The sequence below is a fragment of the Polypterus senegalus genome, chromosome 10, assembly GCF_016835505.1.
Source record: "Polypterus senegalus isolate Bchr_013 chromosome 10, ASM1683550v1, whole genome shotgun sequence".
Taxonomy (NCBI): Eukaryota; Metazoa; Chordata; class Cladistia; order Polypteriformes; family Polypteridae; genus Polypterus; species Polypterus senegalus.
Window position 1 is genome coordinate 87,531,881 of NC_053163.1, and position 18,596 is coordinate 87,550,476.

The 18,596-nt window shown below is 39.4% G+C and overlaps 1 protein-coding gene across 4 annotated transcripts in view; it reads right to left on the reverse strand.

The window, feature by feature from the left end:
- The window catches only part of dlg3 (discs, large homolog 3 (Drosophila)), a 360,488-nt gene that overhangs the window by 119,483 nt on the left and 222,409 nt on the right, over positions 1 to 18,596 (reverse strand). For all 4 annotated transcript variants that reach the window (XM_039766116.1, XM_039766118.1, XM_039766117.1 and 1 more), the window contains 3 exons: positions 17,323 to 17,373; positions 4,352 to 4,476; positions 90 to 259 (listed from right to left, as the gene is read on the reverse strand). In XM_039766116.1, the coding sequence (XP_039622050.1) occupies positions 90 to 259; positions 4,352 to 4,476; positions 17,323 to 17,373 (346 nt within the window). The remainder of the gene's footprint in view (positions 1 to 89; positions 260 to 4,351; positions 4,477 to 17,322; positions 17,374 to 18,596) is intronic.

The following is an 18,596-nucleotide window of genomic DNA, read 5'->3' on the forward strand; positions in this document are numbered from 1 at the left end:
TTATGGAATCTGGAAGCCTGCATCCCAGTATTTGCTAGAAATATATTCAGAAAATATAAGGATGGATGAATAGAGAGACTTTAGTTTACCTTTTGGCCCCTTAAGTAAGTTGACTTCTAAAATGGTTTCAGGTAAGGGTTGTCTCCTTCTCACTAACAGCCTTACAACAGGCCCTGCTTCTTTGAGTGCCTCCACTGCCCGGCTGTGTACCACTTCTGATACGTCTACTTCATTAACTCGCAGAACACAGTCATTCACTCTGAAATAGAGAGGGAGACAGAGAAAAATCTTTAAAAAGAAACAATTTTAAAATAAAAAGAATGAATATTAGAAATTAACCATATAATCAATATAGATGTTATTCTCATCACTTTCAATATGTTATCCAAATGAAGAGGACAACACATACTGTATGTACCTAATATACATAGATATTAAAAAAAAACTAAACAAAAAGAATGGACTCTAAAAATGCAGCCATCCACATCTGCTAATACCTGTGTCTGATTTGATGCCCAGTTTCTCAGAGATTTGCTTTTGCTTCTTACTGCCTTGTAGCCACAAATGTCGAGCAACTAGCAGTCTCCTTAAGAAGGGAGAGCGAGAGTGAAAGAGGAGCCACTTCCAGAACATTCACCTGTCCACAGCTGGCTCATGTGATTGGTGAAGGGGCTCCATTAGGGGACGTGTTGGAAGTCAAAACAGTGGACAAATGGCATAAGTAGATGCCAGCTGAATGAGTGGCACACATCTTGTTTAATATGCCTGAAAGGCATTGATGACAGATGGTAGAATATAAATATGATGCAAAACACAAGATAGAAGAAATAAAGTAAACTGCTTGAATGTTCTAGAAAAAAAAAAAACTGACTATGGTTAAAAGCAGAGATTGATGATTTAGACAGCAGAGGCTTCTCTGATGTTCATTAAAACTCAAATACCATTTACAGAGATTCCAGAAGAGACTATAATAAACCACAAGCAAATTCAATAAAGCAATAAAGATAATAATACATAGTATATGAGAAAATAAAACAGACATTTTCAATTGCCAGTCACCGAGATCATAAGTGCAAATTTTAGTTTTTGTATAGAACTAGGAACATGTAAAACAAATGCACGTACAGTGGGTGCAGCCAGAGTTTTTGTCGCCCTGAGCAGTCTTTGAGTTTGCCAACACTCCCACTTGCAAAATAAAACATAATACATATCAAACAAAAATGAAAACAACAAAAATTGTATCTACATTTTCAATTATTAATTATGATTGAGGTATTTACATAATCCCCCTTTATTCTTTTTTTAGTACTTTTCCCTGGCCTTTTTTCTTTTTTAAGCAGCGCCTCTCTCTCTTTTGTTCACTTTATTTTGAGATTGAGAGAATAATAAAATATTAATAATGAGATTGAATGATTCCTCCCTTCCAGTCAATGGAGAGAGTCTAATTTTGACATAGATAACACGTTAGCTTGCCAAAGCCCTATTAAACAAAATTGTCTAAAAAGTCTAGCACTAAAGTTTATTAAAAAGTACCACCCCAGGGCGGCCTACTCCCTCCAAAAAGCTATGCCAGTGGCCATGTAATTTCCTTACAGTACCTGGATTGAACACTACATACTGTGCACTGGGAATGATAGAGCAAAGTGTGGCAGTACATTTTTAGATGTGAATACTGATTACCTTCTAAGGACAAAGTGGAAAACGCTAGTTTTTGGCAGAAAACTGAGCCCTTAGAAAATAACCCATAATTCTACCATCTTTAAACCAGTCATAGTTATAAGGTCAAAATACAGTACTCTAATATTACCCAGATATTACCAAATTAAGGTAACATGGTCCCAATTACTCACAGTGAAAAGATGGGCCTGCAATGTATTACCTTACTTTTATTAACTTTTCATATTCCTTTGTTTTAACTGCTGGAGACTGTAGTGTAGTGAAGCGTGTTAGGGGTCTGTAGCAGTGTGAGCTTTTTATTTTTTAATAAAAACAGTGAGGCAGCCCAGGCCTTGTGAGTACAGGTGTGCAGAAGAAAAGTTGTGTGGCCGAGGAGTTCTCGATGAGGGATTTTGCTAATTGCGCTAAACATGCATCACAGCAGTTAGTGCAGCCGCCCCTCTTTGAGGCTCCGCGGATTGCTCACTAGGGATTAAAGGGATATGTGAGCAAGAGATTGCAGGGAGCAAAAAGGAGGAAACTGAAAGGAATGGAGGTAAAAAACAATGAAAAGATTAAAAGAGAGAGAGGAGTAAGTTTCAGGGTCAAGGATCAGCCAGGTGCAGTGGAATGGAGGCAGGAAGTCCCATGCGGTGTGTAAAGAATGATGCACCAGGGTAGGTCATGCCAGCTGCATGGCGGAGATGAGCAGGAGTAGCCGTTCACTCTGGTGATGCTGGAGAATGGTGCTGGGACAAGGGAGTGGAGCTCTGAGGGTTGGATGGTGGTGGGGAAACGAGTTGAAGGTGGTTGACCTTACTTGCTGATGCCTCTGTCGGCTAAGTAAACCCAATGGGTGTGCAGAAGAGACGCATCCATGAGAAGGATGCACTGAGGCTCAAGAGTTGATGGAAGGAAAAAATAGTTGATGCTGTGTTTTAATTCTCGATTTTAATCCATTTATTGGCTTTATTTATGAATTGTAACCTCCTCAATGAGCACTGTAGCAGGATGTTGCAGTGATAGCCCTGCTGCCTCCCAGTAAGGAGACCAGGTTTTGCTATCCCGGGTCCTACCTGAGTGGAGTTTGCATGTTCTCGGCGTGTCTGTGGGAGTTTCCTTTGGGTGCTCCGGTTTTCCTTCCACAGTCCAAAGACACACAAGTTAGGTTAACCCGGAGACACTAAATTGGCCCTAGTGTGTGTTTGGTGTATATGTGTGGGTGTGTGTTCGCCCTGTGATGGACTGGTGCCCTCTCCAGGGTTTGTTCATGCCTTGTGCCCTATGCTACCTGGGATTGGCTCCAGCAGGCCCCATGACATTGGTCTGGTTTAAGCGGATTAGAAAATGACGTGGTAATGAGCACTGTTTTTGTGGTGGATTATTTATTTAATGAAGAAGAACTGCACTTTTCTTGTACACTGCCTGTTTGATTTGGAGAATAAAACAAACGATGCACTGTGCGTCACTCTTGTTGTTTATGTGACCTCACTGCACTAGTCTATCACAGTCATGACTAGCAATGTCCCGGGTTCAAGAATATTCTAAGGCTTTAGGCACCCGAGCATCACATGCAGGAGTTATAGTTATTTAGTTATATCCTTATTTATATCCAGGGCATACCAGCAAAACACGTTAATGAAGCTGATTAAAAAATATGACAGTACTCACAATCAAGGATGGGAGTATTTCAAGTAAATATGAATACCTTAGAGAGAGGCATTTTGAAACAGTTGTGTAGAGTTACCAGTTGGGTATCATGTGTCCTAAGATGGTTGCATTAATGACCAACAGACCAAGATGGTCTTAGCTTTCTTTTATTCATCAATAACCTTCATTATCTCTTTGAAAATTCCCAAGTGCTTCCAGGTCAGCTGGTAGATACATTATAAAGCTTCTAACAAATCCATAATTTGTCTTGTGTCCTCTACGAGTCCTCCTTTTAGATTCCTAAATAATGTCAAATGCCTCTTCTTGATGCCAAACAGTAGTGTCCTTACTCCAGTGCTGTCCTGGACTGTCAGTGTGTTAACTCAGTTTAGCAGTGTAATGCCATCAACTATTTGGTGGAATCTATTTTCAAAATTTTGTACACATAAAATAATTTTTTTGCCACTAAAAAGATAATGGCAGTTGAGGAGGATGGAGACAATGATTAACTAGTAAATCAAATGCTTCCATTTGTGGTAAAAGCTTATGATGCACCACTGCTGTCTACAAGGCTTTAAATGAAGAAAAACTTATGGCTGATAATTTTGAAAAAATAACAAAAGGTATAAAGGAAAAATGAGACCAGAATGTGGACAAATAAATGAAACTGCAGTAAACATCCTAATTCTGAATTTAAATGTAACCAGAGTATCTGCTCCTTTACGGGCAAGGCGGAGATGCAGTGCTTTCTAATCTGTGAACCCTAAAGGAGTGCTGGCAAGTATGTAACACATGTGTTGATAGCAAGGGACATACTAAGATTTAGATTTTCCAGTCATCTTAAAAATATCAGGACAGATGGATGAAAGAAAAGCTTTAATTGCAAAGAGACATGAATTGGCCTGAACTGGAATTTATGGGCCGAGATTTTGAAGGAAAAAAAAACAGCAAACATAGACCGAAACTGGCAGCATGGTATAAAGAAAACTGTGTTTCAAGCAGCTTCAGCACCGTCACAAGTGTATGCATTAACAAGACTACTCACCCAAGCCTGCCATCCATGGCAGCAGCGCCACCTGGTATTATCTTTGTGATGAAAATTCCTGGATCATCAGGAATATGTGGATTGTCAATTCCTCCAGCAATGCTGAATCCCAGGCCAGAGTTACCCTATAAGAAACAAAAGCTGACTTTTTATCTTTTATTTTATTTTACAGTACTGTCATCTTTTGATAAAGTTTCTTTACATATATACAATATGTCCCTCCATGGTCACTGTTCTTTCACAACAGCGAGATACAGTATACCGTAGCTAAGAATGAGGGTCTTGCCTTAGTTTCCTAAGGCAGTGGTGCTCAGCTTTTTTTCTTTTTACCCAGCTGCCCACTTTATCTAATAGTCTATGTCCTCTGCACACTTTCTGCTGGACGTTCATTCTCGTTGTAGGTCGCATCTTCAAGGAAAGCACAGAGGACAGGGCCTTGGGCTCCTGCAATCACTGAAGTCATCAAAGTTGTGATGGTGTTTTTGTCTGTAATCATGAATGCTAAAGAAGAAACCTGACAACAATTAACAGGACATTAATAATGGCACACATGCCATTGTAGAGTGGCATGGCAAACTAGCTGCTGAGCAATTTTATGAGTAACATTAATCTTGGAAAATCAGTGACTGTATTAGTCCTCTAGGGCCTCAGAACAGTACATACAATGAGTGATCACATATAATACAATCTGAAAGAGAAATTAGATATCAAGCACGGTGTGTGACATAAGCCTGACCAAATTAGGAGTCAGCTGATAGAGCTTTTATGATTTAAAATGATTTAAGTGCTGGCTCCATGTCCAGAGGTAGTACGAGTTGTACACTTAATGCTGTTAGGTTAGGCTTAGGGTCCCTGAAATGCTGAACTGGAGTAGGCAGGCCCAGAAGATAATGAGCAGGATTCTAACAGGGACCATGGAATATTTCAATGCAAAATGTTACATCTTCATAAAATCATTTTAGGTACTCTGTGAATTGAATTAAACTATAAAAAAAAAATTCATATGACTCCGTCCATATATTTCAGTAAGTGGCAGCCTGTCAATTCCCCACCTCACATTTTGAAACATTTGTTTTTTTTCTTCTTTTTACATTACATACAATATTCAGCATATTATTTAAATGATTGTGTCTTTCACTGTTTAAAGATCTCACAAAATCTTGAAAGATCTTACACTGCAGACTCATTCTTTCTATTGATTTGTTGTGTGGAATAAAACTATTCTTTTTCATTTTACAAAATAATGACTTAGCCAATGCCTTGACAAAAACAACTTCTTGTATTATATCATTGTATTTTAATTATCCTTTATTGCTAGAATTACAGAAAAAAATTGAAGAATAAACTACATCGTGAACTAATAATTTGTATCACTATATTATAATTTATAATAAAAAGTAAGTCTTTACAAACAGAGAAGAAACTATCAAACATGTTGAAATAACTTAGCAAGATATACTGTGCTCAGTACTGTGGATATTTTAATAAATGATAATTCAGAAATGATATTGCATCAATGAACATTATTTTATAACAAAGTACGGATTATATACAGAAATACTTCAAATAGTAACACCCTGTGTGCTTCATCTGACAAGTAAAACAACATCCATCCACTTACTGAGCTACATAATCTAATTCTAAGGTAAATGTTCATTTAGATTCACCAATGGACCGAATATCAACATCTTTTTAGATGGATAAGAGAACTGGAGCACTTGGAGAATAAGTCATGCAGACATGAGGCAGGGTCATCCTAACAGCATCCTAGGCCCCCGGCCAAAGTAGTGAGCTGTTGGTAGGGTTAGGCCCATTGTGCCCATACGTTAAGACGGGCCTGACATGAGGAGAAGATGCAAATGAAGAAAGTTTTTATTTGAGTGTCAGTGCTGTACCACCCTGCTACGCCAATAAAACAACAAACTAATGTCATTATTTCCTTGTGATGTCTGCTGTGACTTTTTCAGTTAATTGGGTTTCAGTGTTAAAAAGATTATGTAATAATTATTACGTTATCAGAAGAAATACAGATATTAGCTGCATACTATTTTCAGAGTGTATTACCAAATGTTTTTATATGTCTGTTGAACAGTACAGAACATTGAAACTGTTTAGTGTTTGACTAATAAAAGTAAACTGCCCAGTAAATATGATCAGCAGATTTCAATATGGTTAATATATACTCAGAAAAAAAAGAAACGTCACCTTTTTCCAGGACTGTGTATTTCAACAATAATGTTTTAAAAATCCAAATAACTTTCCAGATCTTCATTGTAAAGAGTTTAAACAATGTTTTCCATGCATGTTCAATTAACCATAATCAATTAATTAACATGCACCTGTGGAATGGTCGTTGAGACCTTAACAGCTTACAGAAAGTAGGCATTTAAGGTCACAGTTCTAAAAACGCAGGACACTAAAGAGACTTGTCTACCGACTGTGAAAAACACCCAAAGAAAGATGCCCAGGGTCCCTGCTCATCTGCGTGAACGTGCATTAGGCATGCTGCAGGGAGGCATGAGGACTGCTGATGTGGCTAGGGCAATAAATTGCCATGTCCGCACTGTGAGACGCCTAAGACAGCGCTACAGGGAGACAGGAAGGACAGCTGATCATCCTCGCAGTGGAAGAGCCCGGATCTCAATCCCATTGAGCACGTCTGGGACCTGTTGGATCGCAGGGTGAGGGCTAGGGCCATTCCCCCCAGAAATGTCCAGGAACTTGCAGGTGCCTTGGTGGAAGAGTGGGGTAACATCTCACAGCAAGAACTGACAAATCTGGTCCAGTCCATGAGGAGGAGATGCACTGCAGTACTTCAAGCAGCTGGTGGCCACACCAGATACTGACTGGTACTTTTGATTTTGAGCCTCCCTTCATTCAGGGACACATTGTGAAACATTTTTAATTTATGTCTTATGGTGTTGACTCTTTTACTGTTCATACAAATATTTACACATTAAGTTTACTGAAAGTAAAAACAGTTGAAAGTCAGAGGACGTTTCTTTTTTTGCTGAGTATATTATGTGACCAAAGCTTTGTAGTTTACAATATTTTAAGATACCAACACTGAAATGCAGTGGCACTGGAATTTGGTCGGGTTATAGGGTAGAAAACAAAGATCAATGAAGGCTGACTTGCAAAGCAATTTTGTAGCACAGAAAATCTCATCAGCGGGTGAAAAAGAGCTACTACAGAGTAGCATGGTGGTGGAGCAGTTAGTGCTGCTGCCTCACAGCGCCTGAAGACTATTTAAAATCTCAGATCTATGAAACTGTCTTTGTAACTGTGGGTACGTGTAAGAAAGTGTCCTGTGATGGACTGGTGCCCTGGCCAGAGTCTGCTGCTACCAAACAAGTCTGTGGCCCGCTGCAATTAAACAACTGCATTGTGTGGGTTCGTTCAGTAAATGGACGGATGGATTTTCAAACATTTTCACTTGACATTTTTATACAGAGAAAGACTAATCACACAACTGATCTCTGCTTCCAACTGCTTTACCAAGTAGATCATTTTAAGAAGTCCAACAACAATTCCAGGTAACAAAAAGTATAATGTAGGTGCCTTCATAGCTTAATCTAAATGTAATTTATACAGAATACATGGGAACTGTTGGTGGATTTTCCAGAGGATTAAAATTTCTGCACAAATTATTCATTGCATAGTTGTCCAGGCGTGGAAAAATGTGTTACTACTTGAATGGCTATATAGCTGCATATTTGATACCAAAGGTAAAATTACTACACCTATAATTCGTGAAACATTATGTACCTGCACATAAATATTTATGGGACATTATCATATAACTCTTCAAATACTGTATATATGCAGCACGTATTTGAGTACCGGAGTGACAATATAGACACCAACTTAGAGTAAAAGAGGGTTTGGAGAATTTAACATACAGTACTGTAGTGTTAGCACCTTTGCTATCATTATTTTGGCTGTAATTTCCTGGTTTTATTTTTTGAGTTTTGGCATATAATTTAACTCATTTTTGTTATTTTGACTCTGGAATACTACTTTGTTTGGTCCTACATATTTTTTCTTCCTTAATTACAACTCAGAGCTTCTGATCTACCTAAGTGCATGTTATCTATGTGGTATAAACTTTGCTAGTGCTGCCTAAGAGCTCACAAGGATTTGCTTCACGCACGCTGAAGTTCTTGTCTAACTAGCTAGCTACTAACAAGTACAGAGCAACACCAATACTACAATGCAGGAAAAACCCAATTAAAAAAATAAAAACCACAAGCACACAAAGGATAATGAAGCACAAAACAACAGCATAAAATACATAAGAAGATGGATCTCTATGGCTGCTCTGAAAAGCCAACCGTTTCTCCAGTAACTCCTGGCAGACATGACATCAGGCACCAGTGCATATACACCGCACACCAGTATTAGCGTGGGCATCTCTGTGTCTTGCAGTGTGTACAAACCAGCATGAATCACATTATTCTGAACCCCCTAATCATCCCTCCATCCATTATCCAACCCGCTACATCCTAACTACAGGGTCACAGGGGCCTGCTGGAGCCAATCCCAGCCAACACAGGGCGCAAGGCAGGGTGCCAGCCCACCACAGACCCCCTAATCACTTTCCACATATTCTTCTAGTCATCATTTTGGTGAAGTCGTTGCACTGCCAGTTTGTTGACGTTTGTGTTGTTGTTTGTGATGTTGCTGGCCATTGCAGCCATGTTGTTTACTGGTCATATGCCTGGTCGCCACCGTAACACCAACATCTTTGTGACTTACAAGGTCGGGGCTTCCTGAAGATGAGTTTGTTTTTGACTCTCTGCTTTGCTCCTTTGTATCTGAATAAGTTTTATCCTTAAGATTAGTTTGCTGGCTGTTTGCTTTTCTATTCTTAGACTTTCCTCCTGTCTCTTGGACAATAAGTTTGTCCTTTCCCAAAAACAAAAACCTTTTTTCATTTCCCAATCCTATCTTTACAATAATCAAAAAGGTTCAGGCAACTTGCTGTTCCGAGCAAAACATAAGCTTGATGGTCACCATGATGCTGCTGCAAAAGTGGAACAATCTTGGAAGTGACGACAAGTGGAAGCCATGCAGAAGAAACAATAAGAAAAATAACAAAATAAACAATAACAATCAAAACACACTGCAGAAATGCACTCGATCAGTCATTCATCCCAATATATTTAACATGAGAAAAGCTTCTCATTCTCTATTTGTTTTCTTCACTTTGCAGTAATCCATTACTGGAGGTCACATGAAGGATGAAGGCAGAACAAAAAAATAAGTCTCTTCTTTATGTTTAAACAAATGGCTCTCTGACAGTAGTGTTCTTTCTTAGAATGTTGTATTTGTCTTGAAAATGTGTACATTCTGTCACGAGTTTACATTCAAGTGGAGATTTTCTTCAAATGTGTCAACATTCATCAGCACTCGTGTATAAGGTTGAGAGGAACACAAATGCATTGTATGTTCATTACGTTTAACATATTTAGTCATGGGTAGACTGTAGAGTTCAGTATAAAGTCAAAAACCAAAGCCAAAACTAAATCAATCAAAAGAGAACAGCCACAAAGAGCCACTGTTTAAGCTGCTTATCCAGTCCAGGAGTGCAGGGAGCTGGGTCTATCCTAGAAGCAACTGACACTAAGAGAGAGGTTGCCATTTCAACGAATGGCACTGCATTCACCGACAATCATTCATACAAGCAATAAAACTAACCTGGCAACTCTGGGATGTGGAATGAAAATAAGACCAATCAGAGGAGAATCTTCACCATCGTACAGCGATAGTGAAAGCTCCATGTAGGCTTTCTGGGCCAGGATTTGAATGCAGGACTCAGTAACTGTGAGGTAAAAGCGCTAACTACTGTGCCATGGTGTAACTCTAATGACAATGGTGTCCATCTTTAATTAATCTCATCAAATCTAAAAACTGATTGCTCCCGACCAGAAGACCATGCAAATGGAGTAGATGCGGAAACAGGAAGTGGACTCAAAAGGGGACTTAAGGTTTTAGACTGTTTTTTGGAAGTATGAAAATGCCCAAACAGGTTGACCACTGGAGATTGAGGGTCCATTATGCATGAAAAGATGGATGCCAAATTAGGGGGCACATTTATCAAAATAGTTACTTTTCTACAACAAAACAAAGGTCCGTTTTGGCTAAAATTTATGGCCAAAAATTTAGTTCTATTCAATTTTATTGTCCCAAGAGGGAGATCTGGTTTGTGAGCAGACCATAACGTAACATTAAAAACACATCACAAACCTAAACTTAGTACAAATAATTGTGTAATATTGCAGTGAGAAGTTATGGTAAAACATTAGATCAAACATATTACCCATAAAAATTAAACCAATATTTAGGCTTGGCTAATGATTAATACAATTGATTTAAGAGTGTGGTGGTCTTATTTAGAACTTTAATAACAGTTATGATGAACGAGTACTTCAGCCGGTTGAGTTTTATCCTTGGAGCCTTGAACCTGTGACCTGATGCCAACAACTGAAACTGAGAACGCAGTGGGTGAGTCCTGTCTGACAGAATCCACTCTGCTCTCCATAATACTTGCATGTCAATGAGGTTTGACTGTTGAGACCCTGTTATTTTACTGCTCCATTTCAAACTTTAATTGATTCTAATTTTGTGGTAGACATTAAGATTTCTTCACCAGGCCTGTAGAACATAAGTAAAGACAGATTCAATACAAGTTTTGGAAAAGACTGCCATAACGGTAGGTCTCACACTAAAAAGAGTAAGCTTTCATAGACAATGGAGGCACAGCTGTATCTTTTTGTAGGTGGCTTCTTTATTTTCATTAGAAACTGAAAATGAAAATGTCCACTTCCTGGTCTCTGATGATTGTTTCTTGTGAGTGAATGGAGGTTCTTCTAAAATTCATTATTTTTTGTGAAGTTTGAGTGTGGAAAACGTTCATCACACTGGTTAACAAACTCATCTAAGAATGACTAGTTTTAGTCTCATTCAGTAGGCTTACAGTCATTGAGTCATCAGCACATTTTAGGATGAGCTTGTTTTCAGATTTACAGCATCAACCTTTAGTGTAAAGAATGTGAAAACGAGATGAATGAACACAGTCCTGAGGAGACCCCATGAATGAAGACAGCATGTCAAAAAGACAACTATTGACTTTCACTCTTTGAGTCCTATCTGTTAAAAAATCAATCAGCCAAACAAATTAAAACCTTTCATAATTTTTTTTCTGCAAGAAGGTGGGTCTGGATGGTATTAAAAGCTAACGACAAATCTGCAAGCAGGGGTCTCACGTGAGTTTTGATGTAGAGGTCTGGTACGGGGCCCGATGCAATTACCTAAGACACAGGGCTGATTTTCAGAATTGTGAATCGGAACTGGTGGTCAGCACCCATGTGTGAGTGGGTGCAAGACTCGGGGAAATTCCCACAGAAACAAATTAAATTTAAAATAATGCATGTTCATTCAAAATACAGTCTTTTCCAAGATGGCCGCCTTACGGAGACAGCCTTACATTCACAGAGAAGGAAACAGCATTACAAATGAGAGAGTACTAGACTGCAAAACTCATTAAAGGCAATTCTGCCCTTTGACAGTCATTTTCAATTGTTATCTATGGTGATGGTAACCAACTACCATTTGCTTTCTGTGATAAATGCATAAAAGTGCTAGCATACAGTTGGACACCAGTCAGGCATCTCAGGCTTAAAGCATCACTATGTATGCGGTTAAGAAGTGTCAACCTAAACTGACATTATTCCCAAATCTTTCAAAAGTAGCAACTAATGCTAAAAGCAGAGTGCTGGATAAATGTTTGGACTTTGTTAACAAGGATATTATGACACAGTATCTGGTGAAGGCTGTATTCAACTAGTGCAGTACCAGACCAAAACTTAAGGTGGCTTGTTGTAGATGACATGCTAGAAGCCATCAGTAATTACGGGTTGTGAGATATGCCCGGCCATTCATCCTGGCCAATACCTCCAGGCCGCTAGATGGAGCCCTCCTTGCAGCATAGAGGTGCCCCGAATGCCAGCAGGGAATCATGGACAGTGGAGTCATAATACACAGCCCTGCTGGATACCATGGGGGCCACCAGAAGTCCCTGCAGGGAGGCCCAGGTATTTATATTTTCCATACAGCCCGGAAGTATTTCCAAGTCACAGGAACGGAAGAAATGATATACTTCCGGGCTGAAGAAAAACAGAAGGTTTTACCTGACCCAGAAGTAATAGAAAGTCACACGGACTGAGGGACAAACACTTCCGGGTCAAGGACTATAAAGGACTGTGGGAAATCCCAGACGGACGAGCTGAGTTGCGAGGCAGTGTGGCTAAGCGTCTGGGAGTGGAGGATTGGATTATTGATTTGTTTATTTATTGGAGTATTTGGGAGTAGAGGGTGCTTTGTGCACTTATTATTATAATAAATAATAATTATTTGGACTTTTACCTGGTGTCTGACGTGTGGTCTGAGGGTACAAGGGTGCGAGAAAGCCCTTATCTGTCACAGGGTGTGCTGTTGCAACTGATATTTGAACCAAAAACATTTGGAAAACGTCTTTCATATCTGCTACCATCCATTATATTAATGAGAACTACAGTCGTAGTTGTAAAGAATGCTTTTTGTGAAGCCCGTTTGAAGCAAGCCCAATTAAAAAATTAAAAGATAAGGCTGTCTCTGTTACTGACCGAGGAGTAATCATGATCGCTACCTTCCGCGGCTACAGCAGATAAACGTGTAGGGTCCACATTCTTAACAATATTCTCTTAAGTGCTTTTGCATTTGCACCAGCAGTGATGGAGAAAGCACCTGAAGTTGCCCAGCTCCTGGCTGATGTAAAAGAGTTAGTCAGGTATTTCAAAAGCAAAAAGGCAAGCTTACAAAGTCATTCAAACAGTTCATGGAGACAAGACAGAGCTCTAATTTTGATATGCTGGATTCAGTGTTAAAGCAGTATGATGATATCACATTAGTACTGCTAGATGATAAGAAGTATGACAGAATCACCACAACCGTGGTCTCTTTTCTAAAAATGTTCAAAGATGAGACAATTGCAGACATTACCACTATAATACTTCCATGTGCAGTGAGACGAGCAGCACTGCAAGGTGGTGATAACTGAGCTTATACTCTGTGAAGTCACATCCGTTTGTGCACGATATCTGAAAGAACTGCAGTCAACCAATTATTCAGCAGCAACCCTTATCCACATGCTCTACAAAGCAGAAGTATTTCTCAGCCCAAAGCTCCAACAACTTGTTTCCCAACAATGAACAAAAGGCTGTGATGCATGCAACCAAAGATTTGATTTTGGACTTGGGTGTTTCAAGTCAAGAATGATAAGCCATCTGCTAAGAAAGTGACTTTCCACGTCTTCTTACAAATGGGAGGATGTAGGATACCACAGCCAGCCATGGGCCAATGTCTTTGAAGTCAGCGATAACTAACTATTTAAGAATAAAACTGGACACAAAAGACTCTTCGGGACAAAAAATGTTCTTCAGCGGTTTAGGGTTTCCAGCTCTTAGTAAGCTGACATGCCAGGTTCTTTCCATCCAGGTATCTAGTGCATCCCTGGACGAGCCTTCAGGTTTTGTGGGGGCAAACTGGAGCAAAGATGCAGAGTTCTGAAGCTCTTGTCAGTGAGCAATATTCTGTTCAAGTAAAACTTGTGTCCTAATTCTAAGCTATGGTAAGAGTGTATTTAACTTTTTAATGTCCCTGTGACAACAGCGCTATACCAGCACCTGACCCGACACAGACAGACACGAGAGGCACACTTATAAAACAAATAAATGTTTAATTTTTCTTCACCTGTGGGCATTGCCTTCCCCGTTCCCACAGACACAACACAGTCCCAATCCACACAATAGCACAATCATCACAATACTTCTTCTTTTTATCTCCTCCCTCCTATCCGGCAAGCTTTGTCTCCCCCCACCCAACTCTGGCTCCTGGAGTGGTGGCTGCTGGCTCCTTTAATAGCCCACCCGGAAGTGCTCCAGGTGTTTGATGACCCACTTCCAGCTGCACTTCCGGGTGTGGTGGAGAACCGCCCACATGTGCTCAGGAACCACTGCAGTGCCCTACAGGCTGAGTTCCAAAATCCCATGCCAGTGGCACTGATGCAACCCAAGGGGTGTGCCATCTAGCGTTCCAGGAGAGGCGCTGTCCTGACCAGTCTTGCTCCCCCGGTCCATAGAGAGGCATCCTAGCCGAACAAGAACTTTGCCATCTGTGACAGTCCCATTTTCCGTGACTAAGATTTTACTTAATTTTCATCATTTACAACTCTTAATTAGACATACATATATAGAATGCTGTATGTGTTTTTGAACTGATGTATGAATAATTGAAATGTTATTTTATATGCAGTATAAATAAGTAACTGTGTGTGGTCTTTCATTTAAAATCAAAAGTGTATGCAATTAAAAATGGGATACAGGGCAATTTTTAAGACAGGAGTTATTATAGGTGAATACTTGCCACCTTTTCTTTTTTGTTTTTAAATTTCATGGGAAATCAGTATGTAGTTTCAAAGAATGTGTTAGAATTTCCACAACCTTAGCAAAAATGTTTTTCTAGCATGATTGCTGCTTATGTTATAAAAGATAATGCAATATTTCACCTCCTCTATTGCACATAAATATACTTTATTTTCCTATTATAAACTAATTTAGCATGATAAAAGGCTATGTACTGGCAATTTACTCTTACTAAAATTGACATTATTTTATATACCAGCAAATTTTATAGTCACTATTAACATATTAATCAAAATCAAATTGATTTATTTGTTGATCAATTTTTATCAATGTGAAAAAAAAATCCTCCTGAATATCTATACTGATATGGACTGGGTAATGTGTGTGGATTATGGTCGGACATTCATCCCAGTCAATACCCCCAGGCCGCCAGAGGGAGCCATCCCTGCGACATGGAGATGCCCCGAATTCCAGCAGGGCATTATGGACATTGGAGTTTTCCTGTACAGCCCTGCTGGATAACGTCGGGGCCGCCAGGGGACGCTGCAGGGAGGCTCGGAGACTTATTTTACCTCTAACCCAGAAGTACGTCTTAGTCACAGCGACAGAAGAAATGACGTACTTCCGGGATGAAAAGAAGAGTTTTGATCTGACCCGGAAGTGCTAGGAAATCACATGGACTGAGGGATCAGAAGCACTTCCGGGTCAAGGATTACAGTATATAAAGGGCTGTGGGAGATCCTAGGGTTGAGCTGAGTCGGGAGGAAGGGTGGCAAAGCGTCTGGGGGAGTGGAGGATTATTTTTTATTGTATTTATTGGTTATTGGATGAGTATTGTGGAGTGTAGGGTGCTTTGTACACTTATTAATTATAATAAAGTCAACTTTTGGACTTTTATCTGGTGTCTGGTGTCTGATCTGAGGGTTCAAGGGGACGACAGCGCCCCTATCTGTCACATGTGTTAGGAATGAACGGATGCCACATTGTTTAATGGAAATGAAAATTATTGACCTACAGAGGGCTGAATTCAAAGACACCCCGAAAATCAAAGTGAAAAAATGATGCAGCAGGCTAGTCTGTTTTGCAGAAATTTCATTGCAGCAACTCCAAATCGTACTCAGTAGTTTGTATGGCCCCCACATGCTTGTGTGCATGCCTGACAATGTCAGGGCATGCACTTAATAAGACGACAGATGATGTCCTGGGGGATCTCCTCCAAGATCTAGACCAGGGCATCACTGAGCTCCTGGACAGTCAGAGGTGCAACCTGGCGAAGTCAGATGGACTGAAACATAACATCCCAGAGGAGTTCTGTTGGATTTAGGTCAGGTGAACGTGGGGGCCAGTCAGTGGTATCAATTCCTTCATCCTCCAGGAACTGCCTGCATACTCTCGCCACATTGTCGTGCATCAGGAGGAACCCAAGGCCCACTGCACCAGCATAGGGTCTGACAATGGGTCCAAGGATTTAATCTCAATACCTAATGGCTCAAGGTGCCCTTGTCTAGCCTGTGGTGGTCTGTGTGCCCTCCATGGATATGCCTCCCTAAATCATCACTGACCCACCACCAAAAACAACAAAAAAATGGAACTGACCTGCTGTGCACAAAAGTTCAAGAGCCTTCCACTGAGATGGTTCGGCCCAAGACTTTTATTGGTTTTTAATTTTGTAAAAATGTTCTCTTCATCCTTATTTGAAACCATCTGCTTCAAGAACTGCACTTGCTCAGTAAAATCCAACTGCTCAAATCTCATGGTATTCATTACCCATTAGCTAAATCAGAGTTGTAGTTAAAACCAGAGACCATTACATGACCGTTACATTACATATAAGTTTTATTGCCTGACCACACCAAGCTCAGATTTTGTGTGGTGGAGGTTTAAAGGATATAGATATGACTATTGTACAGAATGGTAACACATTGAAATAACATTCACAGAGACTGTCACAGAAGGTGTAAGATGTAGGATTTACTGAGAAGTTCATGTGCAAAGCTTGGCTTCCAAGAATCTGTAGCAGTAATAAAAATCTGTAACCTGCAGAAATGAGTGGGAACCTACTGTACCACATGCAATAGCATAACAGCTTGCAGAAATTCAGAGTTTTTCCTTCCAACACAGCCAACTGTGAGGAATTCTACTAAAAGAAACTGTTGTATTTCACCTCTCTTAAATGTCGTTCTTTTTAGCTAATGTTCTGGAGTTTAGCAGAATTTCCTTGGTGCTCCAGGACTTCCATTCAGTTCATAAAAAAACATTACCTTTTCACTATGACATTAGCAATACATTCACAAAGTGAGCCTAAATAATGTCAGTGATTCATATAACAGCTGGTTTAACAGTCAAAAAAGGTGTCACATTTCAAAATATGTAAAACAAATTACATGGCTTAGTGCCATCTAGTGACAACAGACACCCAGCAAGCCACTCTTACAGAATTAGCCCCCTGGATTCTTTAATGCAGAATTATATTGATCCTGAAGAAAATACAACAAAATAACAACCTACCCTTTCCAGAATAATTTCTTCATATTTGTACATGCCATCACTGCCATTTACCTATAAGAAGACAAACAAATGTAATTAGTTTCTGCAGTAAAATAACATTACATTATATAATATCAGTAGTAAGAAGAAGAAAGACTTAACAATAGGAAATTCATTTCTCATTTCAGTGAAAATAATACTGGAGAGTAAAAAGATAATCCTGTGGTATACTTGGTACTTCAACCACTTCTAGAACATTTTCTTGATGGAAAAAAAAACCCAAATAAAAGTGTTTATGTTATTGCCATCCCATCAGTCTATCTGTGCATGCAATACTTTTGGAGCAATGAACAAAATTTTACTATTCTTTTTGTATCGGAGAGGCATAACACTTATATATTGTAATAAGATTTAGGACGTTAATGTGTACCTAACCAAGGGCACACTCTCAAAGCTTTTTTAATGGTTGTTTTTTTTTTTTCCTGACTTTGTTCTTAAAGCAAAATACACATATGTCACACGTATATATACTGTATATCACACAGGTGCCAAGGCTCTGAGGCTAGGGATCTGCACTGGCAATCGGAAAGGTAGCTGAATCCAATCTCGTAAATGCCAATAGGGACTCTGCTCTGTTGGGCCCTTGAGCAAGGCCCTTAACCTGCAATTGCTGAGCACTTTGAGTAGTGAGAAAAGCGCTATATAAATGCAAAGAATTATTATTATAATATATATATATATATATATATATATATATATATATATATATATATATATATATATATTGCATTGATTTTGTACTGACAATATATATTGTCTGGCATGTGTGATTAGGAGGCATCCTCAAGGTAAGCAACACCATCCAGGGTCAAGAGTGGGTGCACTTCCGCCTGCCTTTCAAGGGAGAGTCTTCCGGAAGCCTCCAGGTCAAAGTCATTAAGACCAACATAAAACCACCTTTGTCTGGAAGGTAATAGTCAATCTGTTGACTCCCAGCCTCTGAAACAGGCTGCTAAGGATCACATCTTTGTTTTCACTATTTTGGCACACTTGCAGGCTATTTTCTTTAGCCACATTTCCATCAACAAACCTGCATGTAACAGGGGCCCACTGGTTCCTCAACACTTTCTGTGGTTCTTCGTCAACTATTTTCACTATATATATGTATGTGTATATATATTCTGTTACATATAAATAGTAAATCTTTACTTAATATGTAAGTATAAACACAAGTATAAAAGTTTCATGTGCTTTAAATTACAGTCTTACAAGATATTCTTAACTAAGTAGAATTA